The sequence below is a fragment of the Terrapene carolina genome, unplaced genomic scaffold (assembly GCF_002925995.2).
Source record: "Terrapene carolina triunguis isolate 2854851 unplaced genomic scaffold, T_m_triunguis-2.0 Scaffold838, whole genome shotgun sequence".
Lineage (NCBI taxonomy): Eukaryota > Metazoa > Chordata > Testudines > Emydidae > Terrapene > Terrapene triunguis.
In genome coordinates this window covers 11,830,651-11,856,933 of record NW_020665189.1, presented here as the reverse complement: position 1 = coordinate 11,856,933, position 26,283 = coordinate 11,830,651, and the positions used below count along the sequence as shown (strand labels likewise).

General features: G+C 39.3%; 1 protein-coding gene across 2 annotated transcripts; it reads right to left on the bottom strand.

Annotated features, from left to right (window-relative positions):
• Positions 1-2,013: 2,013 nt before the first annotated feature.
• On the bottom strand, positions 2,014-25,730 carry PANK3 (pantothenate kinase 3). 2 transcript variants are annotated; one of them, XM_024216516.3, is made up of 7 exons: positions 24,831-25,730; positions 13,262-13,614; positions 12,219-12,472; positions 11,257-11,433; positions 8,118-8,241; positions 5,940-6,065; positions 2,014-3,468 (listed from the first exon to the last, which is right to left on the bottom strand). In XM_024216516.3, the coding sequence occupies exons 1-7, from the start codon at positions 24,856-24,858 to the stop codon at positions 3,418-3,420; spliced, it is 1,113 nt and encodes a 370-aa protein (XP_024072284.2). In that variant the 5' UTR covers positions 24,859-25,730; the 3' UTR covers positions 2,014-3,417. The 2 variants fall into 2 exon arrangements, with proteins under 2 accessions (XP_024072284.2, XP_024072285.2); XM_024216517.2 differs by lacking the exon at positions 24,831-25,730 and having other exon boundaries at positions 13,258-13,337.
• Between the last annotated feature and the right edge of the window lie 553 nt (positions 25,731-26,283).

Genomic DNA, 26,283 nt, shown 5'->3' with positions numbered 1-26,283 from the left:
GCACCATGTGAGAAACTGACGGCACTCGTCTGGCTGCTTGATCTGAGACCCGCTACATTGAGAATGAACTTTGCCTTTTTCTTTCAAGTGGAAAACCTCTACTTGAAGAAAGTGGTTCCCTCTTTGAGAAGTCAGCAGTAGCCATGAGGATCCACAAGCTTGCAAAGAAAGTTGTTGCACTTCTTCTGCTATAGCATGTGACCGCTTGTTTGAGTTCCTTCACTGTAAGGAAACTCCAAGTAGCATTGAGACAAAGGAATGCCAAATGTGAAGGTAAAAGCATTGAAGAAAGAAATTAATCTACTTCAGCAATTCAATCTAAAGGGAGCCCTGGCAAGGTTCTTTTGGTCTGTATACAGGTACAGGTCTAGATGAAGAAATTTAAAGCTACTTTCATTTGTACTTACAATGCTTAGTGATCCCACTAAAGGTACAATCCATCTTTGGAAACTCTTGGATGACAAAAAGGTATGTTTGTAAGTTTTTGAAAAAAAATCACTAAATAAACCTCAGCAACTATGCCTGAACACTCTCCAGCAAAAAAAAAACAAAAAAACAAAAAACGAGTAACCCTCTGTTAGGATGGATCTCAAGGGATGCACTTATAGGAGGGCTAGAAAGCGTTGCTGGTAGTCTGTGGGAGAATGGTGTGGCGGTAAGAAGAAAAAACAACTGAATTATGCTGAAGGAACTAAAAAAAGGCCAGCCAGACTTTTTCCAGAGTTGAAGGCAAGAAATATATAAAGGTAGGACATGCATCGTATTTCTCATAAGAAATACTAATAGCATATATGCAATACAGCTATTCAAGAATTACTTATGAATTTATTCCGGTGTCCATGTTAACTTCAAAAATGTATCATAGGCTACATCAAATTAATACTTCTTGAATTTACAAAGGTCATTTCTCTCAGACTGCCTTGCTACAGAACTGGAAAAAGAATATTTTAGCTAAACTTACTTTCAATATCTTCAGATCAAAATATACAATCTACTTCTAAATATTGCTTCAAAAGCAACTCCATTTTATGCTCCAGTAGTACAGGATGTATATGGAAGAAGTAATCTATGACAACGGATATGGACTAGCTAAAGTGTTTCTTGCCAAACTGCATGACATGATGCTGAAGTACTAAGTCTCCATCCCTCAGAAAGGCAAGCATCTGGGGTGTGAAACTTTGTATCAGGCTAATACAACCTGCAGAAAAATAAGTCTTCAAATAATCTCTCTGTGAAAAGTTCATAGAAGAAACAAGTCTAAATTACTTCTTCCTACTACTGGCTGTTAATTCAAACTAACTAAGCTACTAGATTTTACACTCAGTCATGGTAAAACCTCTCGCAACTTTCATAAGGACACACTTTACCCAAGCTGTACCAACTTGCTTCATAGATTGATGCTGCCTTCGCTCAATGATAAGCATAGTTCTAGAAATGATTCTATTTCTTTCCAGACTGAAGCCTCAATTTAAAAGTCTTCACAATGGAAATTTTGCTTAGGTACTCAGCAGCAATGACAAACTATGTTTGAAGTTGGCATTGCTCTGGGTTGAATGAAATGGCCTCCTTCTCAGCCCTATAAGAGTCACTGCACTTCAGGCCTTAGGAAATTTTTATAGAGTTCAACTAAAAAAAACAACAAAAACAAAACAAACACCCAAAACCTCAGAAAGAGTAATTTTTTACTTACTATTTTCAGTCCCCTCTATGCACATTATGTGGAAAGGTAATGTGGCTAAGAAGTTCAGATGCTGCTGTAATGCAACATAGCAATGTTCTGGAATACTTACTCATTTACTTGATTTAGAGTCATATCCATTTAAAAAACAGGTTTAATTCCAACATATCAATGAGTTCTTGTCAGATATAGCTTTTTATGCATATACAGGAAATACTTAACATTAATTTACTGCAAAATTGGGTATTTCTTCTGAGGTACACTAAAAAAAAAAAAAAAAAAAAAATACCTAAAAAACCGAATTGAAAAAAAAAAAAAAAAAAAAAAAAAAAAAAAAAAAATACCCTGACATACATAGCTGGCTTGACTTCTGACATGGTCTTTCCAGTCTAAAGCCTTTATCTCCTGGCTGCAGCAACACTTCTCACAGTAAAACAACTATTGTAAAATTTAAAATAGTCTGAGAACACAGTATGTAGACAAAACAAAGGCTAGTCTCAGAATATGGAGTTTATCCCAAGGCCACAGTTTGCAATAATGGGAATTGTTTAACAAAGTATACTAAACACTGGTCCTTTTGACTCTGCAATACAAACTCTGGAGCTACAAAAAACAAACTTCCAATTCAAAACAAGATAAATTAAAATCATCCACCTAGATTTGAGACTGACTTATTAGAAGTGAAATATCTTGTTTAAGATTAATGAAATGAAGGACTAAATGTTTTCAAATTGGTAGAGCAGGGATAGAATTTGTACAAGCTTCCTCACAAAGATATGCCAAAGCAACAGAATTACAAGCTGTAATAATTTTAGTCCCAGGCCTCTTTTGGGTAGATATACTCTGCAGGTTTTGTGGTGATTTTCACAAGTAGAGGAGAATGAAATCAAAATTTTGTGATTTAGAATGTAAGGTCATGGAATTTTGGATGTCAGATGCCTTTTTTAAAGGCTTGCTGTTCCTTGAATCATGAACCTAATCCAAAGGGATCTTCCCAAAATACCATATCTACCTTTCAATAAATGAATTGAACAAATGTAAAGCTTCACAAGAGTACAGATATGTGGAAATGCAGCAGTAGCTGCCCTTTTCTGTATTTTCACTTAATATATTTGCTAAAAAACAAGTTAGATTTTTTTCCCATTAGACATTACAATTCTGCAATTAATATGTTTCATTAAGTGCTGTAACACTTTATGCAGTCCTTATACTGAGAAATGATCTTCTACACTACATAGCTTAGCTTTCTGTTGATGGCACTTTGGTGTTTTCAGGTCAATTGTCTTAAACATACAATTCTGCTCTTAGTACAATGCAGTAGTGAGACAAAAAAACAATCATCAAAATAAACCACTTTCACCAGATTATCTACAAAAGATATTTGCTTAGCACTAAAGCTTCATGTTTAAGTCCACACTATTGTAAGTGATGGACACTTAAAAGAGCTGGAATTCTCTTTTGGAAGCTTGTTTTTCAGAGGATGTATTGCATATTACAAGTTCAAAACTGGCTACAAGCACTGGAGATAAGGCAAAACCCACTGGTATTTCACTTAAAAATGCCTTACACAGCAAGTTCCCACTTCCTTAATATGGTAACATCCAGCAGTTTACCACTTAAATTTAAAAAGAACTGCAGCAAAACTGCTGCTTTTTTTCCTTTGGTTCCCGTTGACTTAAACAATGTAGTAATAATGCCAACCAGGTGGAAAACAATTCAGTGTAGTGGCATCTGGTACTTCAGCTGAAATTCGGCAATCCAAGAAGAGCACCAACAGCACCAAAGTATCCCTATTAAAAAAAAAAAAAAAAAAAAAAGCTGTCATTCCAAGTTTCAGCTACCACATTAAAATTCAGCATTCAGAAATACCTTTTTTAGCCACAGAAAGGTACTTGGAAGGCCCACAGTAAGTATGAAGAATAACATACATTTGAAATATACTGCCTTTTATCTGAAGTACTAAAAACGTAAAAAAACAAAGTATTTAATTTTGTAAATAGCTAGCATGCCCTGGTTAACTCCCTCCCCCCGCCCCCCACTAAAGCCCATATATTACTGAAAACTATTAATTTTTTTCATTTGTTTGTAATAACAGCTAGTGTATTTCTAAGGCACATATCAGTAGTATCTGAGCACATATACCAAAACCAAAGGCTTTTGAGAAGAGCCTACAGAGATGCTGGCTGATCTTTGAACTTCAACATCCACATCGACATTACCTCTGAGGCAGTAGTTCAGCACTTCTTATCTCAACTCTCCACCTTAAGTTTCTCAAAGGTATTCTTCAGGCCTGAACAGAGCCAGCTATACTTTGGACTGGACCTCTAGGCTGCATGTGGACAAACACAAGAACCACCTCTCTATCTGTGGACCACTTCATAATCAAGGTGGAAGCAAGAATTTTTTTCCCATGCAAGACAAAAAGACCACCATCATGGTCCCCCAAAAATCAAACCTTAAAATCTACCCCCAAAAAGTCCAAGGAGTAGAACTAACAAGGAATTTCAACCATTCACTACTGCTATAGATACTACCATTTCTCCCACCACATGCTGCCATAGATCATCATTGTTCTGATGACCAGTCACAAAAGGAAATGAAAACCTGAATACTGGGGGTAGGAGAAAACATCAGCTACAGACTGTCTCAATCACATCAGTGGCATTCTGTAGTTTTATAGAAGTCGTATTAATTTTTTTCTGTCCTCTGCCAGAGAGGCAACAATTGCACACCCTGCTGGAGCATAAATCGCTTAAATTCTGACTGTCTGCATTCAAGCCCAGAACACGTCCTCTCCTAGTAGGAGGAATTAGCTTATGTCAGCAGAGGCTGACCTCAACCAGGTTAGTCTCCGACCACCAAAAAAGGTAGACAAATGCCTTCCCAAGAATTTGGACCATTCACTGCAAGTATCAGCTGTGGAAGAATTAGAAGTCAGGGTGGCTTCTAATCTTTCAAGATATGAAAGCAAGCTAATCAAGAGCAGCAAAAAATACACAATGGCACTTTGAGCTGCCAGCATCCTATATCCCTCAGGTGGGCTTCAGACTTCAGCAAGGTACTAGTAGGTAATATTCCACCCATAGACAAGGAAAGAATATCCACATTCATTCTGTTGGACCTCTCTGCAGCAGTTGGTGACAAACAAATATCCCTGTATTGTCCCCAAGAACATACAGGATGAAAGGAAACCCCTGAAGTCCTTCTCCTGGGACCCTCCCCCCCTTCAGACTGAACCCAGAGAACTGATATAGGCAACTATTTCTTCCTGACCCTTACCTAGAGTCCCAAAATACCAGATCCTAACCCCCACATGAAATAGATACATGAGAAACTGTTGGGAGAATGGTTGAGACAATCTGAGTTGAAGTGCCTGTGATATGTAGATTACACCCAGCTCTACATCTTCCAGAATTTTCAATACCTCACTGAAACAACATCTGGATTAAAAATAGTTTGTTAAAACTGAACCTTGTAAAAACTGAGATGATGCAGGCTGAAACAGGGAAGCACTGCAATTGAACCTTATTCCCTTACATCTTCAACTCCTGAGAAAATTTGCCCTCAAATTAAGACAGTCAATAACCATTTGAATCCCTCTAAAAGCTAGTAGCTCCCGTGGCAAAATGCCTATTTAACTGACCAGAAGACTGTCCCATTTGAATAAGAGACACACCTGGCTACTTTGATTTATGTATTAATGCCTAGATAAGTTTCAAAAATTGAAACTGTGTGGCTGAAGCCAGATACCCTGAAATGCTTCACCTGGCAGAAAGCAAAGCAAAACATATTCTGATGCCTTTCTCTGTGTTGGCATCCCATTCAAAGTCCCCAGATGGGAGTGGCACTAGCTACTGCTCCCCCTCCATAACTGTGATATGCTGTAATAGCTGTTCCATCAGAACAATGTAATGGTCCACCCACAGGATGTGGCTTATTAATACAGAAGATAGAAGCAGACTCCAGAATTCATTGATGCAAGAAAATTACCACAGAATTAACTCTTTCACAAGTAAAGTCAAAATCCATTCCTTGGACTTATCTTGCCTTCTATTTCTTTATTTATACTCTCAACCACCTACACAAAACCAGCTATTTCTCTATAGGCTAGGAAGAATAAGACAAAAGTGATACTACTGTGAGTGTTTTATAAATATTTGCAAGGTGACTGGATACTACAGTTGTGCAGTCATTTAAAATAGGTATTGGGGATTAAGGATAAGGCACAACACATATGTACATGTAAGTGTCCTTCGCTTACCTCATGTTCTAGGAACAAGGCCTTCAGCTGGCCTTTTGACCAGTAATCCAGTGCATATGCAAGAAGCTTCATTGACAAAGTGTTCACACGCAAAAAGTTACCAACAAAGACAACTCTGCTTATTTTCTAAAAAAGGAAAGAAAACAGTACGAGTGTTATGACAAGTTTCTTCACTGTCCAGTGTGGCTTTAACAAGCTAGGACGAGAAGAAAACAGGTTGTCACAAAAAGGTTTAAATATTGAACGCTTCAGAGTAGAGGGGAAGAGTACAGACCCTTAAAACAAAAGATCGAGACTCTTACAGAAAAACTACTGTAATGTCATTTGAAAAATACCTAAGTGAGGATTTCAAACCACTGATATAGCCTAACTAAAAGTCCAACTAAATCAAACATACTTATTCTTGGTAGAGCAAGACTTAATGCCTTCATAGCCCTGTACAATGCTGCTTGATCCATATGCAACAAGGCAGCACTGTAAAGAAGCCGAAGACAATGAGACATTCCATATGTTCATTTCTTCTTCAGCTGTTAATGAATGCATGGTATAAGTCAATTAGAAGTGAGACTCCAGAGTTGACATTTAATATGTACTTTTAATTTTGTGTAGTTTAAGAATTTTTTCAAAATTTTCATTGCATTTTCCAGTTATGGGGACATTGAAGTTGAAAATAAAGCTGACACTCACTGATAGCAAGATTAAGCTCCAATAACTGAAGAGTCTGAGAATTAAAAAACACAAGTATGCTTTACTAAAGTTCTAACAAATGACTGTGAATATTCACATCCAAATTGTTCCAGAAACTTGTGCAGTAGGACAGCCACTATCTATACTCAAAGGACTGACACTTGTCAAGATAAAGGTGCGGGAGGAGCAGACAAGTTCATAATTTAAAGGTACAGAAATGCAGTTAAAGCACCCAAACAACCTTATTCTGCTCTACAATGATGTGCAGGAAAAATAAAATCTACATTTCTCTATAAACTATGTTAATCTCAGACCACAGACCGTTTTAATAAAAATATTATGGTAATTACATAGTGTTAATACTGGACAGAGGTAGGAAAAATCTAAATACAATTAAGGTTGATTTTGATGCCTCAGCTATTTATTCCTTTACCTTAAGGTATAATAACTTGACATTCCTAGGTTCACTATGCTTGTAGGATAATGACAACATTCCTGTAATGTACTTTAGCATTAAGTTACTGGTATGTACTCTCAACCTTATCCCCTTCATAGATTATACTAGGGCTTGGGAGAAAAAAAAAAAAACCAAAACACACACCACACCCCACACCTTACTAGCCAGGGGCAGATATGAAAGAAGAGGGAAGGGGATCGCCAACCGTGATGTCAAACATAGCATCCAAATGCAAAACCCATCTTGCCCACCTCCTATGGTGGAAAGTAAAGGTCCTTGGATTTTTAATAGTGCTGTCCTGGAAGACTCCAAGCAGGGTCCATATTTCACACAGGCTTCTGGCTAGTAGGTGACTATTTAGGAATCTCCACTCTAGCTCAATTGCTGAAGCTGGAAAAAGCTTTCCTCTCCTCATCCAGAGCTTGCTGGTGAGGGGAGATGGGTTTCCACTATTATATACCTCAGCTGCCACATTTGGTCCTTTTATTACTAGTTTCAGTGTCTTCCTGTGTTGATCAAAGCTTCTTGGCTGTCCACTGCTGTATGGAGCTTTAAGTACCCATAATGAAAATGAACCTCAAGTTTATCCTGATGCTATCTGGCAAAGTTCTGAGAAGCAGGAGGGGTGATGGAGCTATTTCCATGCAAACTCAGGAAGAGAACACCAATTTCACATAAATTAACATTTCAAATATTAATTTGGAAATAATTAGAAGCATAACTTAAAAAAATTAGCTTAAATTCAGCAAAAAACAAGCTTTTTTCACCATCTCTGTTAATCAGAAAAAAAACGTTTTATTTGCCACTACAAAGTGAATTCTCAAGCCTTATGAACCTTCCCAAAGGTACTAAAAGTATTCTGACCTAATGCCAAGTTAACAGAACCAAACTGCCTCAGCTAGGAATTTGATAAAGTACTTGAAATGAAAAGTATTTTATACTACTCGTCCTCTCAATGACTGAAAGCCACCACACTACACATGAAATTTTTTGATTCCCCTCCCACAGCTCACCCTCCGACTAAAATCGTTTACCTCATTTACCGCACACATCCGTGCTATAGACCCAATATTATTGGTGATCGTGACCAGTGTAGCTCTAGCCAGGTCTTCTTTACTAACAGATTCTCTCTTCTCTTTGTAGATCATATTCCCAAAACTGGAGAGAGAAAAAAAATACAAAGTGATACATTTGTGTTTACAACAAGTTTAGAGTACAGTTTCCATGCTGTAGTGGAAATTACAACTCCTGTTTATCCTCAGTCTTAACTGACTCCCTTTTCAAATGATCATTGAACACAGTAATTTGACCACAGATTGTGGAGCATTAGGTATGTATCTGCATCCATTCCTTAAAAAGAAATATACTTCCTCCAAACATTTTAAGACAACAAGTCCCTATGAGTTAAATATCTTTCTGATTACCCTACAGAATTCCATGAAGGAACAGCTTAAATCACAGCTAAACAAGATTAGTCCACAGCACTAGTCAGAACAAGTAAAGATAATTCTGAGCCCTGACTGATGTATTCTGCAGCTTCTGAAAAGTTAGCCTTACTTCTTCACTAAACAAAACTATTTTGCTCCATTCTTGCCTTTAGGTGCCATTGAGAAAAAGATAACCAAACAAAAATTTCAAGTATAATAAAATAGCCCTGGGGATTTAAAGTGACTACATAATCATAAGAATCATACAAGTTTACTGATGCTGCCACAATTCTAATTTTCCTGGGGCTTAGGAATTCTGCCCTGCCGCTGGCCCTACATAAAGCAAGCAACTTCAGCTCATATACCTACTCAGTGTTTTGCCTAATCACAGCCTGTGGTCTCTTTCTGACAGAAGACACAAGAACCCTCACCCTGTTCATATGGAGTGGCTGAAGCAAAGCAGGGGAGAACATGGAATTAACAGCGCTGTTCCCCATCCCAAGCCCCTCTGAAATTAAAGACACTAGTAGTTTCAGAAGGAGGGAAAAAGTGGGTAGAGGAGGTATACAATAGACTCCAACTGAGGGCAAGTAAGAAAAATCAGAAGTAAGATCTCCCTGGGGAGGGACAGAACCTATTTAAAGAAAAAGAAATGCATGCAGTCATAGAAACAGTCAGTCAACTTTTTACTTCCAGCAGGACTGAAACTCATTATTTGTTCAGACTAAATGTTTAGTTTAGTTTTAAGTTTTAAGTTTTCTCATTCTCCAGTTTCATCATTCCTGCTTCCAAGAACATGGATGCTGCTCCATTAGCCTCCAACTAATGAGCAAGCTGAACAGTGAGCAGAGTAAAATATTAGCCTTCTGCCATTGGAGGACTGCCCAATTCTCAAATTTGCTGGTGGCATAATTACCCACCATCCTGAGACACGCCTAAGACTACTTTGCAATTATGAAATCTTGTGATAGACTAGCAACTGTGTTTGACAGAAGCTAAGGAAATAATTGCAATATGAATGACTGAATAATAAAGTAGTTGATCTGAAGGTTTAACAGAGGGAAGCTCTCAAGGTAGAATAAAAATCAAAAATAAACCATGAGGACTACTTTTCATTCCAGTATTCAAGTGGAGGATCTCAGCTCTTAGAGCTGACAAACAGTTGTAATTAATTTGTAGGAACCTAGAACTTTTAAAGTTGAAGACATGCCTCCATGGGTTCGCACTTATTAGTGACAAGCAGACTATATGCAGGCAGCTGGAATCCTGATCTTCAACAGTTTTGGCTATTCTTAAACTATGACAGCTTGTACTAGATTTGGTGGGTAAATTAAACCAATGACTACAATAAGATCACCAAAAATATTTTCCCAATTGAAGAGCTTTTCAATGTCCATTAGACAGCAAGTATAAAAATATAAGCATACTCAAAACTACACTAATTCATCTGGTGCCTGTTGAATGCTTCTGAAATGCTGTATAACTGAAAACAGTGGTTAAATCAAAATGCTTTGCCTGGGTACCTGACTGGTTAACCTAAAAAGGTATCAAAGTGAGGAAATAAAGCCCAGACAGGAAGAGCTGTTGTAAAATGGAGAAGAAAGTTGTCAGATTAAACAATTCTCTCAAAAAACCCAAACAGCCACTAAAAAGGTTTGGCAAACATTTTCATTAATTTTTATTTCCTCTTTCTATGCCTGATTACCCTTTGACCTGTGCATAGTCTATGCAGGAACTTGTTTTTTTTTTTTAAATCTACACTTGCTGTTTTTTAGTTTTTCAGGAATAAAATATTACATAGAACGGGACTGCTTTGGCATTCTTTCTACCTAGTAATCAACTACTACTATCTGATTTCAAAATGTTCAGAAAGGTTAGCTTTATATATTTTTAAACACAAAAGTAATTTAATTGAAATAGCAAGACTGCAAAAACTGTTCTGCTAATAGATACTGAACACAGGTTTCTTAAAATCTTAACACCTTAGTCTTAATAGACAAGAAGAGGTGACAACTATAATGAACTGTTAATGAGGAGGTAAGACTACGTTTTAGTCACAGGTATTTTTACAAAAAGTCAAGGACAGGTCACGGGCAGCGGACAAAAAAAATCACAGGCCCGTGACCTGTCCTTGACTTGTACTATATACCCATAACTAAAACTTGGGCCAGGGGGCCACGGGTGCTCTGGGGGGGTTACCTGGGACCCCGCTGATGCTGGGGGGGCGGGGAGAGGAAGAGGGGAAAACAAGCAGCAGCGCATGGCCCGGGACTGTTGCTGGTGGCAGGAGGGTTGGTGGAGCTGGCAGGCTCCCTACCTGGCTCCACACAGCTCCCCGGAAGTGGCCAGTATGTCCCTGCAGCTCCTAGGGGGAGGGAAGGCCAAGAGAACTCCACGTGCTGCCCCCGCCACAAGCTGCAGCTCTGCAACCAGGCTGGCAACCAGGCAGGGGCGGTGCAGAGAGCCCCCTATCCCTCTGCCTAGTAGCTGTAGGGACATGCCTACCGCTTCTGGGGAGGACCCCCTCACACCCCAAAGTAAGTGCTGCCCTGTACCCCAGTCCCCAGCCCCTTCCCACACCCAAACTGCACCAGCAGCGGTCAGTGTGACTGGCCCAGGGGCTGCCTGATCTGCTTGGGCAGCCCCAGAGCCAGCCTCACCGGCCACTGCAGAAGTCACGGAATCCGTGACTTCCATGAGAGATACGGAGCCTTAATTTAGTTAAATAAGTGAGTCTCTTGCTTACCTAGAGGCTACTGCCCATCCTGGCAAGGCAAAACGTTCATAGTCCCCTCCATAAATGTCCCGGACAAGCTTATCAGCATGTGTACTGTCCCCTTTGGATGCCATTTCAAGAGCTTCTTCAAAACTTTCACAGCCAGTCAATAAACTGCATAAACCCAGAAATGTCCCTCCACCTAAACTAATGAAAGAGGAAAAGAATGACTTTTAAACAGCATTCTCGTATTGTGCAACTAAGTAATCTATAAATGCATTCCTTCAATTAAAATACTGTTTTGTCTGCCTTCTTGCTCACAGCTTGGTATTGCTTAGCAAAGTCATCAGTTGTGAATCATGGCAACAACGTTTACACGGGTGTCAGCTTAAATGTGCACAAATATAATAAGATTTTGAGCTGCAAAGTTAAGTAAACTGTTTAAAAATAAATGTGTTTTTCCTGTTTCGAGAATTCTTTTGTGGTGCACCTAAGTTAAGGTACCAACATTCATACTTGCAATAAGTAAGTGAAATAGGTGTGAGTATTAAAGTGCCAGTGGGAGGGCAAACTCAGATGAGGATGCCCAGAAGCATCCACATCTGATCATTGGCTTCAGGTCCTTGTTCCTCTTTCTGCATCACTTCAGTGAACGCTTTCTCATTTTTCTCCAGTAGAGAAAAAAAAAAAAAAAAAAATTAAAAAAAAGCAAAAAAAAAAAAAAAAAAAAAAAAAAAAACGTTAAACCTAAAACCACACACTACTGATGATATTAGTCTCCTGTTGCAGACCACACAGCAGGAAAAAAAAACCTATATCGCCTTATTAGAGCCATGGAGATAGCTTACAGTTAATACTGCTGGTAATTAAACAGGACATGAAATCAGTTTATCAAATGGAAAAGACATGCAAAGAAGTTATTTGAAAGCTTAAGAAAATATCAGGGTCATTATTCCATACAAGAATCATAACTTAAGATTTCATATCACTACCTTGTTCCAGTCACTCTCTTATAGCTGTCTTTGGAATGGACTGCTAAAATACTGACTCCTGAACCAATGTTTACAACCAATAATGGGTATGGGTCATCCAGGTTAAAAGGCATCTTTTGGCATCTTTCCGGTTCTGAGGCATTTTCAAAGTAATAGCACTCTGCCTGGCCATTGAAACTGACAGAGTCTATATACAACAGGCCTTTGACAAGGCAGTCAAGCTCATCCAGTTTGTGCAACTGGAGGTTTCCAATCTGTGAAAAAGGAAAGGACAAAATTAATAGTTCATGAACTAAGTATGCTGGACATTTAAGTAAGCCCATCAGCACACTACTAAAGATGGATGATGTTAGCTTTCCATGCACTTATGCTTTAAGCCATTGTTCAAAAATTAGCTTTTTTTTGCTCATTTCAGACCAACAGCAGTTAGCAAACACCCAAAAATACCAAAGTATTTTATTAGTCAAAAATCACATTTGCAAACCTGTGTACCTTAAAAGGCAAAATGCTCATTTGTAAGATAACAAAAAAGAAAAAGTTCATGACTACTTAAATACTTAAACAATGCCCTATTTAACTTAACCATTACTTCAAGGATTGTAAGAAATCTAATCTGCAGTCTACCTGACTTCCGTCAATGTTTAATCTCAAAATGTTTCCTAATACAGAAACACTAATAATAGAAAAAGACATTTTATATAAAAAAAAAGTATCGTACTTAATACCTAGATGTCTCAACTCATTAATGTAATCTTTTAATTAAGATTTTTCAATCAGATCCATATTACTAATGCCAAATCTCATCTTCCTTTTTAAAAAAAAATATAATCTGATTATTAATACCACCAATAGAACAAGCCAGAAAGAATATTTCTGAGGTTACTGCATTTAACAAGTGAGTAGTTACTTCGCCTTTGCATGTCAAAGGCATGAAAAGATTGTCCAGAAAGACACTGCCTATCTTCTACTGATAAAATAGCTGTGACCAATTTTTTTTTGTTTTTTTAAACAGACTACAGTACTAGGGAAGGTAGGCTACCTACTGTGCGAAAATCTTCTTCAAACTTATAAGCACCGCCTCCAGTGGCACAAAGCACCGTGTGTAGTGTTGAAAAGTTTTTATTTCTTCCCATTTGGATAAAAGTAGGCAAGTCATGAGTTGGGAATCGAATAAAGTGCAAGTTTCCCCTTCGGCCAAAAAGCGTCAAGTCTTTCAGTTCAAGGTGGACATCTCGAATGCCAGTGGATCCATAGGCTATATTGGAAGTCAAATATTTGCGGATGCTCTTCAAGCTTTCAACTTCCTCCTGCTCCTCTTCTGCAGTGATATCAATAGGTTCGAAATATGCAAGTTTCACCAGTGTTCCCCCAATGTCCATGCCAAACCATGGAAAAGCTGTGGAGATGGAAAAAATATTCCATTAACATTGTTAAAAAGCCAAACTGACATCACTTAAATTGATATTACAAAGACTGAATACTCTGAACTAGGAAAATTAATGCTTTTTGTTTTCTTCAATGCTAGGGAGAGGAAGAATTTAAAGTTTGGAACCAGATAAGAAAAAAAAGTGAAGTTATTAGCCACTCCTTTGACGGTATCTTCGTAAAATGTTAAAACCAAAATACGAAGTAACTTATTCCTCTCCTCCCGACTTCATGTGGTCTCCCAAGCTAATTCAAATCCACTAACACAATGCTCGAATAGATGTACTGTATTCTACTCCCCACAGCCTTTTAAAGAGGAAGTTTACCTAAAATTTTCCAAGAACCATTTTCTCCTGACCATATGATACATTTAATAATTCTTTTGAGAAATAGGCACTTTTCAACTGATTTCTGAAGAAAGTACAATAGAACCAAGATAGCTAATTCCTGGTGGTGAAAAAGGAATGGTTGTATGGCTCTCGGAAATTGCAGAGTACTAGTGCCAAGTATGTGTATTTAAAAAAATATGCAAGATATTGAATGTTACTGAGTTTGGGTTCCAGCTAGTGTTTCTATACCTTTTTCTCAAAAAAGGGAATTTCTTGTATGAAAACAGAAGTCATCTTTGTTAAGAAACACTTCCAGGGCTACTGAAATACTGGTATTTTGTCTCAATCACATTTCCTTCCCTGCAGATGTTTGAAGTGACAGTGTGCAAAAAGATGATTTTCATTGTAGAAGCCTAAGCCATATAATAGGTCAAGATCACAATTGGCATATGCAGGCATCTAGTAAAATCAGTTTACAGAACTCTGTGTTGGAGAGGATGGTGTGTAGTTTCATCTAGTATATTCCCATTTATTGTGGCACAACTGATGTTATCCCTAAATAATCTCCAATAAATAGATTTCAAATCTAGCCCAAAGTAAGTCCGAAAATGACACTTTCACCAGCTCTTAAAATAGCTTGTTGCACTGTCTGTTACTATATTTGAAGTTCACAGCCTAATATTTCCTATTCTAAGAGTGTTCTCCCTATCTCTGACATGTATGTCTTTCACAAAAGGTATGGACCAAAGAGATTCTCCATGTCTCCTACATTGCTGCAAACTATTTTAACACAGTACCATATCTTTGGGTTGATATTGCATCATTTAAAAAGGTGGGAGGAAAGGAAGAAATGCTACAGAGGCCAATTGTGATTAAAACTGAACATACCTTGAAGTAAAAATAAAATTTAAAAAAAATCTTTAAATAGGAAGAAATTGGCTCAATTGTCCTTTGCTTTAAAACCCAGCAGAACCCCAGCAAAAGGTGATAATCATCATTCCATATTAGCTATAGATAAACCTGTTGACTACTGTGACTGGGACCAGGCTAAAACTCAGAACTCAAAGTCTTTCTACCTTCATACCTAAACAAACACAGAGTGAATGTGTGGGGGTGTAGGGAAGGACAGGAGAGAAGTCAATTTTCTTCAATGATTTAACTTCAATGACACAGATCTCAACAAATATCATAAAATAATTCTCTGGTTTTAGAAACATCTGACTTCCCAGCTGGACCTCCTGAATACCAAACTTGGAATCTCACATTTATTTCTCCAAGTGCATGCTGACTGGGACAATTAGCCAATTATTTTTTCCAAAGCTACTCAGAACAAGCTCTTCTTCTTAAGCTCAATTCAGATCCAGATTATACGGAACACTGGTGCAGGATTCGGGGGGGGAAAAAAAATGAATATGTCCAACCTGTCTAAAATTTAATTTCAAATTGTATCAGATTATTAGTGGTGGTGGTACGGAGATAACTGAATAGATACTACAGATGCTCCCGGACTTACGCAAGCGTTCTGTTCCGGAACGCCTTGTGTAAGTGGAACATATACCCGACAATTACGCAAAAAAAAAAAAAAAAAAAAAAGCTTACAGAACTTTTTCCGTAAGTGCGGATTTGCGTAAGTCGAGTTTGCATAACCCGGGGAGTATCTGTATAGAAAATTAGTCAACGCTTGCCTCAAGCTGTTTATATGTGTAAGATCATTAATGGCATGTTTTAATGGACATCCATGCAAAACTTGGAAGGGAAAAGGAACTTAAGAGTTGCTGTAGATCTGGAGAAATGGATTCTCATAGAACACTACCAGATGTTAGGGTATGTACAAGACAGGAAGAGAACCAGCCAAAACACAAATGATTTTTTTTTTTTAAAATGGTAATTATCTACGTGAGGGCCAATACTTGCACTTGGAAGTAGAAAGTTCCTATAAACGGTTGGGCATTGGGAGAAAGGATTCCTCCCGCTCCCTGACCTCCCACACAGATGTTCTACAAGTTATTTTCATCTGGGAAGCTGAATTTTTGTTGGACCTTTCTCCGAGAAGCTAGCACCATGTTTTTAAGTCTAGGTAATGTTTCAGTACATTGCAACTAATTTTAGTACTAGTCTAGCAATGGTTTCTGTAGTATTAATAACTCTGAATGTTTAAATATCTTATATTATTCTATTTCTTTAAGATATCCAATAAAAAAAATTGAACTCAGTTTCATTTTGCTAGTAACTGTCTCCACCTAGCAGTTCACCTATCAGGTACCATGTTCTTTGGCATCTTAAAGAAAAAATAAGTGAGCAGGTAACCGCCTATGAAACCGTAGACTCATGAGTCCATAACTTTTGATACACATGAAGAATTTTTTAATTTTAACATATAGATGCATGCTTGATTTGCAGCTCTACTCCAGATTTTAAAAGGTTTCTCATTTTATTAGCCAGTAGCTCTTTACTCAAGTGAAGACTAGAAAGGGGAAATTTTATTTACCCAATAAACCAGAAAGGGTCCTTGGGAGTTGTTTTAATCCATTCAGTAAATATGTAATTGGGACTTTAAACAAAATACAAAGGATCCTTTCTGCTCTATGGAGATATTATGTAATTAAGACATGTTCTTTTGCTTGTTTGTCACCCAATAATTGTGAAAGAATCCCCTGCATCTGCACAGTAGATACTTCTGATTTCAGCTGTTAATGTTTAAAGTTTGTGGAGAGAGGCCCGGGACTAATTTATGAAATTAGACACCTACCAGTCTTTGGAACTTTAATCTGATTTACAGGAACAAGTTTATGCTTCTTGGATACCCAATAAAAAACAGGCACAAAGCAAAAACAAACAAACAAACTGTCATAACTATAAAGGGAAGGGTGGCAGCTCTCCTGTGTACAGTGCTATGGAATTCCTCCTAGCCAGAGACTCCAAATCCTTTTACCTGTAAAGGGTTAAGAGGCTCGGGTAACCTGGCTGACACCTGACCCGAAGGACCAATAAGGGGGCAAGATACTTTCAAATCTTGGGGGGGGGGGGAAGGCTTTTGTGTGTGCTCTTTGTTTTAAGGGGTGGTTCGCTCTTGGGACTGAGAGGGACCAGACATCAATCCAGGTTCTCCCCATCTTTCTAAACAAGTCTCTCCTATTTCAAACTAGTAAGTAAAAAGACAGCAAGGCGTCTTAGATTTACTTTGTTTTCTCAACTTGTAAATGTACCTTTTTACCAGAGTGTGTATCTTTGTTTGCTGTACTTTGAACCTAAGACAGAGGGGGGTCCTCTGAGCTCTTTAAGTTTGATTACCCTGTAAAGTTATTCTCCATACTGATTTTACAGAGATGATTTTTACCTTTTTCTTTAATTAAAAGCCTTCTTTTTTAAGAACCAGATTGATTTCTCCTTGTTTTAAGATCCAAGGGGGTTTGGATCTGTATTCACCAGGAGTTGGTGAAAGGAGGGTGAGAGGAAGGAGGGGGGATGGTTAATTTCTCCTTGTTTTAAGATCCAAGGGGGTTTGGATCTGTGTTCACCAGGGAATTGGTGAAAGGTTTCTCAAGGCTTCCCAGGGAGGGAATTCTTGTGATGGTGGCAGCGGACCAAAGCTAAGCTGGTAGATAAGCTTAGAAGTTTTTATGCAGGCCCCTACATTTGTACCCTAAGGTTCAAAGTGGGGATACAGCCTTGACACAAACAAACAAACAAAAACAGTTGAGGGAAACAGAGAAAGCCAGCTCACGATGAAAAACTTCCCATTTTTCAACTTGGAACATTTTTATGCCAGTGTTATCCAATACAGCTTTCTTTTGGGGGTAACTGCTCACTATTGGAAGGAGGGTATTCTTGACACCAAATTACAGAATTTAGAGAAGGGTCAGATTTTTTGCTTCTACCTCATGTCAGAAGATGATAGAACCCTAGCACATAGTTAAGTTAGTTCTGGTCAATAGGTTTTAAAAGAAATTTGAAAAATTTCTTTTATTTGTGAAAAGGTTGCAACCTTAACATAGGGAGGTTTTTGGGGGTTGTTTTACTGCATTTAACATGCAAAATGCCACTAGTTCACTATTTATATTAGAACTAAGAAACGTAGGTGAGAACCTTTTTCAAAGAGGTTTCTTGGTTATATAAACCATAATAATTTAGTTTATATGAAATTTTTCCCAGGAAAAACAACAGCATTTTGATTTCTTACTAAGTGGGTTATATGCAGGGCACTGTAGGAGCCAGCTGTGCACAAGCTGTTATTTTTCAGGTGACCTTGACAGTGACAAAATAGGATAATGTATCCAGGTTTACCAATCCTACAATAGGTCTCTAGAGCTGTAAGCAGGCTAGAGCTAGAACCAGACTGTTAAAAAAACAAAACAAAAAACAAAACACCAAAACAAACCCTATTCCTGAAGGGCCAACTAGTTGAGATAATTTCCATACTACTGTACTAGTTTAAAAAATACTGTGCAGAGCAGTAACAAGAGCAGAGAGAGTCTTTGTAATCTTTTCTCACTCTTGAATCCCTCACTCAGTAGAAGTTGCCTAAGGTGGGCTCAATATGTGTATCTTTATTATGTGAAAGAAAATACAGGTAAGCACATATACATTTCCCCTTCACAGAATCTCGCTGTGGGTGCTGATCAATCAGCAAGATTAACATAAGGATGGCAATATGAGAAGTTCTGGTTCTAACACTATTTAGATACAGTTTGCTCAAGCTCCAGGCACTACTTCCTGCTTGCATCACCACCTTTGGACCTGTTATGACACTGGCTGAGGATTTCACATCTAGTTTGTATATTTCCTTATACAATGTCTATGACTTCTCTACATAAGATGTTGATGCATCTCTGAAACGGGGCATGCTCCGAAATGGAGATTTTCTTTTCACCTTAAGTTCCACCTGATTCATCAAGGGAGTTAATTTTGAGGCCTTCTTGCCTTTGAGAGTGGTTTGATACAGCATGTACAGTGCTTTGGACTTGGGACATACAAGGGCATTCTTTGAGTGCCATTTTCACATTCAGCATGGGCCATGACTTTTTCTTTGGATGAGTGGGCTAGGGACAGACTGATGGCAGTATGATCGCAAGACCAAGGAAAAACTGAGTTGACTGAGAACAACCCCTCAACACCATGCTGGAAGTGTAATGGCTGGCTGGGGAGAGCTTCCAACCCTAAGATCTAGTCGGGGGAAGGAGAGCATTCTTGCCTTTTCCTTTTCTGATTTCTCTATTCTTCCCCTGAGCCATTTGGAAACGAGATACAGATTTCAGCTGTTGTCCTCACAGAATATACCTTGTACTTGTCCTTCCTAGGTGTCTCCCCCACTTACAAGGGCCCAATACACTTGGAAGCAGTTGACAGAAAAAAAGAGGAAGCAAGCTGTTCTTAGCCCATGAGATTAGGTCTCGAAGACTGACTGCACAGGGCTGCTGCAAAACAATGCCTTTTACTCCTGTAATATTCTTGGGTGTTGGACTTCATTAGAACATTAGAAAGCCAAGCAATGCTCAGTTCAGGTCTCTCCCACAAAGAAAGGTGAGTGTTAGAAGAAAGGAAACTTGCAAATATCAGGAAATGATAGTTAAGGTACTGCCTCAGACATATACAGCACCAACATTTTAAACATGAAAATGCAAAATTTCATGCAACAGCATGAAAAATCTCAATTTCAATTAGCCAACAATGCAAGAGCACTTTACAAAACACCTGTACAATATCACATAATCTAATCATTTAACTCATCTCTAAAATAGGATTTCTAGCACAGATCTTGATAGGTAAATAGGTTTTGTTTGTAATCAAAACTAACCCGAATCTTATTCCTAACCAGACTGCACTAAAGCAAATGCATAAGCATATACTTCAGTTTAATCAGCTAGTAGACTAGTTAGTTTTTCACCTGTTTTTAAACTCTTGATTATTTACAGGTTAAGTTTTAGGCAAATATCAATAGTACAATTTGTATATATAATCTAACTGTTGGGGGGAAAAAGATGAATTGGAAGAAATACTCTTGAGAAAGTAGTTGGAAAAACACAGATTTGAACTAACTCTTATGAGTCACATGACAGAAAAACAGTAAAAGCATACATATTGAACTTTGATCTTGTTTCTCTCCCAACAGAATGTAAACAAGTGTCCACATGTATATGAAAACTACATGACACAGAATTTGAGTTCTAAATCAAGTTGCATCAACAGTATGGTTTGATAGCAACATTTATATCTAATATAAATCTTATACACATTACATTAGTGTAAGAATTAACTTGCTTGAAGTTCTTAAACACTGAAAATTTTATCACTTACAATATATGAAAATTTATATTATTTCAGCAGCTCTCTAACAAACTAATTTTTTGCTGTAAGTGTCCCCAAACTTGCCACATTTGGACTTGTAAACAACCCTCCTCACAAATAAGAACTTTGACTAGTAGGTGTGTCAGATGCTATCCGCTCCAGCTGAGTGTTGAAAGGTAGTAATCTTACTGTTCAGAGTTTAAATCGAGCACCTACCAAAGGCAGTTCAGTGTCAGGAAAAATATTAACCTGAAACTTGTCTATAGTAATCAAAGTTAAGCCTGTAAAACAGAAAATGGATGACAGTTTAATGTCACACACCATGTTATCTTCTACAAAAATCTATTTCTTCAGTCTTTCCAAGAACTGTATCTTTCTAGCTCTTAAATTACTTCTCCTCTGGTTTTGTGATTAAACAGAATGTACTAATGCCTGCTACCAAGAAATACTTTCTTCTTATGTAAAGAAAAGAAAAGAAGCCCCTTCCCATTCATTACAAGCTTCTCAGTCAAATGAGAATCAGTTGTGACTAAGAATGTCATGATATAGTTGTCTTAGTAACATCAGGCATAGGAAAATCTTTCAACCAATAATTTACAGAAGTTACTTGTGTTGCATTTGCCCACAAAAACCTTCACATGCCCTCTCATACTGCCCCATAGGAATTAGAAAAACTGTCAAAATCTGTAAAGCAACTACCATCCTTTCTTTCAAATGCCTCCAAAAATCACCTCTGCTGTGGTAAAGAAAAGTTGCCATCTAGCAATAGCTAGGCAGATGCCAAGTTATGACTACTGTTATTCTTTAGTCTTATTATACCTACAAGTTATAGATATAGCGAATCCAAACTAAAATATATTACTATTGTCATGGTATCCTCCCTCACTCCTTATTTCAGCTAATTTATAACTTGTCGTTTAGACTGTGAGCTCTCTGGGGCAGAGACTGTTTGTTATGTTCAGACAATGCTTGGCACACAAGAGCCACAACCTGACTCAGACTTACAGATGCCACCACAAGAAAAATAAAATATTGTACCTGGTACCAGAAACCTGTGATTAAAAATACAAAATTAATTTGGAATTAAAAGAGAGAGTACATAACATTACTTGAAGGATAAAAAAGTTACATGGCCCTTGTAATTATTCCCCAAACAAGAATACAAATACAGAAAATACAAAGTTGAGATTAAACGGAAATGTGCAGTTTATGAAATCCAAACATGTTAAGGTTGTTTGGGTGCCTAACTCTGCCCTATAGTGAAATCATCCATAATCATTCAATTACAATTAGTGCATGTTTTTGTAGTACGTTAGATTAAACTGATTTTTAGAGAGACTTCATTCCCTCCCCCCCATCCTCATTGTTTCGTTAAGGTTTTCTTTGGGTGCCTTAACCATGCATTTCCATAAGTTAACATATTTTTATTTCTTGAAAGCACAAACTTAATTAGCAAAGTCCTTGTTTTTTAAATTACTAAAAATTTCATACATAACCTGGAAACAAGGTGGGTACGTGCTCTTTTGGGGGGTGTTCTTTTAAAAAAAAATATTAAGTTTTAGAGCCTCATTCACCAGCCTACTGACTGTGTTACCTCACTCTACAGCAGTACAAAGTCAGAGTGTACTGGCCAGCCATGTCCCCTACGTTCCCCTGCACACACAGTTTTCCCTCTAACTACAGCTCCTCACATTCACTCCTGCTTTCCTTGTTGCGCAGATGTGGTACAACATATAATTTTGTAAAATACCTTTTTAGCATTAGTTACGTTTTGACATTATTCTCCATTGCTGAAAGTTTCTTCTTCAGCTGAGGCAGATGGACAATATTTCTTCTGCAACAATTTCCACAAAGAATTCACCTCTTCCATGACGGTTGCCATCTCCCAATGCTTTCGAAGTGGGGTTAAAAGTATCTTTAGCTAAGATATATTTTCAAAATGGTCAATGCATTCCACCAGAAAACGTAAGTGTGAAGCTTAGTTGCCCTCAGAGAAAATAATGCTGTCAGAGGCCACCATTTTCTCTGAGAGAACTAGGCTTCACTTTGACTGTCTCTACCATCAGCGGAGATACACTAGTACTAAGAACAGAGAGAATTTTTGTTGTTTTTTTTAAAAAAAAAAAAAAAAGTGGGGGCATTTCTTAGAATTCATAACATCATTGTTAAAGCTGCAGAGGATTAACTGGGGTGCCAGTATTTTATTATAGCCCCGTTTACACTAGGAAATTTACCCATTGCAACCATGCTTTCTTCAATTTTGTTGAACATGGTTCCATATTGTCTACACTTGTTCTTAACGCTTTTTAACCGTATTTCGCTTCCAGTCACTACTGATATCTGTTAGCAACAGGCGAATTTCCTTTTGTAAGCAAGACTTAGGCTTCCCCCACCCGCCATGCGCTATTTGCTCAGTGAAACAGTTATGTACTGACATATTCCCTCCCGCCCCCAATATTTACTGAATACTGATACTTACTGTCTAGTTATAAATTATTTGGATAAATCTGATACTGTTGGCCCAATTCTCAAGCCCTTATTCATGTACCTACTCCTTACACCTAATAGTTGTTCCATTGACTTTGATTGGGTAACTCATATGAGTAAGGGTTGGAAAATGGCTCCAACGTCCACTTTAAAAAACTGAAACTATTGTTGCCTGTTCAGGTATCAGCAACTAAAGTGACACATTGTATATGTACACTTTTTTAGGATACCCTATATATTTGTATGACCAGGAAAAAAAAATAACAGCTTAGATTGTCACTGTGTTTTTCCCTTTTGGCCATGAGCGCTAATAAATTCATTAGTTATCTGTTATAAAATGAAGAGTATCTTCAGGCCAAACTTAAAATTCATTGATTAAATATGTATGAAGCTTTGAAGTTACAGACCTAAAATTGTTAATTCTCATGTTCAAATAGTTTCAATTGTTAGTGACAAGTCTTAACGGTGTCACTGATGATCCCCTACAGCACTTGTGCAACTCAGAGGTGCTACTGAAATTAACAGTTCATACCAGTTATGTGCAATAAGACTAGCATTGTTTTAAAATATTGATCTACTATAGATGTGTAGCCCATTACCATAGAGACTGACAGCACCCCCTAAAACTGTTTGTTTGGAGACAGCATTAGAAGAAAACGCTCTGTTCAGAAGACATTTTCTAAAAATCAGTACAAATGTACTGTTCACTTGAGAACAATTCTGCAGTGTACTCAGCAACCTTCGTTTCCACTGAAGCTGACAGGAGTTCAGGGTTTTCAACACTACAATATGGGGTACTTAATACTTAATCTTTTTCTAGTGCATAAAATAAGATAAAAATATTTTTCTTAACTTAAATCAATTTTATGTTTATAACCTCCCTTCTACAGCCTAATATTTCTTCCATGATGTGCACATTTAATGGCGTTTTATCACATGGCTGTTCAAGCAGTAGGGTGCTGACATTTACTATATAATTTTTCCACCATTAAGCTTTTCTAGGGGGGAAACAAACACCCACATAAGACGGCAACTTTAAATAAGTGAATGAACGTCAAACAGGAAAAGGTCAGGCTGTTTGGGTTTGCAAACTTTAACTGTGTTAGTTTTAAGTAATACATTTCAGCCTGTGATATTTCTTAAATTTGACCAACAGAAAAAGGATAATCTATAGATGGGGACTCAAAATAGGTGGACTCTGCTTCCAGCTCAGAGAGACCTTCTTAGTGACCCTGGGCAATCTCTCTGTACCTCAGTTGTTCATTCATAACATGGGAATACTACTACTCACCTACCCCTCATAAGTTCATATGCTACGGTGATGAGTGCTACCCAAAAACCTTAAAGTTCTGCAGGGGCAAAGACTATCTTTTCTAGATCATGGGTGTCTAGTACCTAGCATAACAGAGGTTTTAGCCCCAACTGTGGCCTCTAGGTGCTACCACAATATAAACAATAATGAATAGTAGTAAGTGTAAGAAATATCATTAGGACTGCCCTTGTGAAAGGAGTACTTAAAAAAGCAAAAGTCACCTTGTAATACTGATTTATTTTTTACAATATGGTTCCCCTTCTGTGTCCCCCCCACCCTACCTTCAAGAAGCTTTATAAGGCACAAGAATATCCAAGTAACTGACTGGCCACTGACATGCAATTGCTTGACAACTTGGATACACTGATGAAACCTCCAGGTTATTAACAGAATAAAGTCTCATGCCCCTCATCCCCTCAAAACATAATGCCTGTCCTTCCTTCCACCTGTAAAAAGCCCTCCCATCAGAAACACTTTATTATGTAACTACTTATGTAGCTCCCATCTCAGGAGCCTCCCATATATCTAAAAAACACGATTAACTCTGGTTGATAAAGAAACATGATTTCAGAGCTCAGATGATTTTCTAGACCAGCCAGCCAAGAGCTGAAGAGATTCACGTAAACCAGAAAACTTCTGCACTTATAAGCAAGATCAATTTGAAGAAAGGGAGCCCGATTTTACACCAGTTTTTCCAACCCGCCCACAAATGGAAAATAAATGCCTCTTCCTTCCTAAACCAAAATTTGTGTGTGTAATTACACCCAGGCTTACATGGTTTCTTGGCATCCTTGATCTTCATGTCTTTGCAGTTGTAGTAGCTCTGTGTAGCTGTCTCTCCTGATATCGGTGGTGCGAGGAGCAGGAGCAGCACCTCTGGATGGGTCTCTTTCTCTCTGTCTCCTGATGGGGCGGGAAGTGTCAGCAGCTTGTCAGGGCTGAGTCTCTATCTCCTGATCTGGGGCGTTGGGCTCGTGGGTGGTAGAGAGCAGCAGTTCAGAGTCAGTGGGCGTCTCCTCAAGGTCTGGGATAGCAGCAGCACCTGATCTGTTTGTCTAGTTCAGGGGAAGAGGCACGAGCTTGGGGGCAAGAAAAAATGTCTCCTCCCTAGGTTAGGCTGGTAAGGAGTGTCTCTCCAGGCTGGGTGGAGTAGAGGCAAGGACCTGGCCCTTGGGGTCCGGGCAGGGCTCCGTTAGGAGGGCCCGCCTCCTCTAGGGGATGGTGGCATCAGTTCTAGGACAGTGCACGTCCTGCTGGGGTGGACACGGCTTCCCTCTCTGTGGGGCTGCTCCTGTTCCGGTGGCAGGACCTACGTAGGCTATGGGTGAAGGGGGTTTGGGGGAAGAGGAGTGTGCTCCTGCTAGCAGCACCTACAGATCGGGGTGTAGCTGGCTCTAGACGGGTGCGGCGGCAGGCCTGTGGCAGGGGGGAGCGGCGGATGGGAAGCCGCTCTCTCGAGGCGGGTCCTCCTTACATTCAGAGGTTACTCTGCCGCGGCAGGGCCTTGAGGCGAGGGAAGAGGGCCCAGGCAGTTGGGAGGAGAGGGGCGGCCCCACTCGCACTCCACCTTCGTGGCCTGGGCTCAGGGTGCCTCACTGGGCTCCCACCAGCACAAGATGGCGGCCGGCACCGGGGAGCCGCTGCCGCTCTAGGGCTCCACACAATGGGGAGGGAGGCTCAGCGGCTCCTCAGCTTCGAGTCCGCCCGCCTCGATCGCCGCTGCCGCAGCGCTGCCCTCTCCGCCCCGGCCCCGGGGTCCCGCGCAAGGAACGATGGGAGCCGCAGTCTGTTAGGCGCCTAGGAGCCGTTCTCTACCTACAGCGCCCAGCATGCCCCGCGCCACCCTCCGCTTTCCACCTTCTGTGCGCGTGGCACGATGGGAGATGCAGGACGTCAGGGGCAAGCAAGCAGGCTTTGCCTACGGCTCCCAACAGGCAGCGCGGCCTCGGCGCCCCAGCTCCCCCCCGCCGCAAGAACAGCACCGCTCACCCCACCCACCGCCGACCAATCACAGACCGCCGCCTCTTCCAGCTCCCCCTCCCCCTGCCGTCGCCTGTTCCTGCCGCGGCCCGCTCATCTTTCTCTCTCGCCTCTCCCCAGGCTTGTGTAAGGAGTCAGGCATTTCCGGGGGAGCCCCTCCCCCGCAACGCAGCTGAGGGGACAGCGAGGCGAACTGGCGCTGGCCCTTTAAGAGGCTGAGTGGAAGGGGTGGAAGAGGAGCAGCTAC

Excerpts from the sequence above, each read along its gene's own strand:
- PANK3 (XM_024216516.3), bottom strand. The coding sequence starts at position 24,858 with ATGAAGATCAAGGATGCCAAGAAACCAT. Across the intron at positions 8,242-11,256 it reads GGATGGGCAGTAGCCTCTAG|TTTTGGGAATATGATCTACA; the intron begins GTAAGCAAGAGA and ends TTCTCTCTCCAG. Across the intron at positions 3,469-5,939 it reads CCTTGTTCCTAGAACATGAG|GGATACTTTGGTGCTGTTGG; the intron begins GTAAGCGAAGGA and ends TTTTTTTAATAG.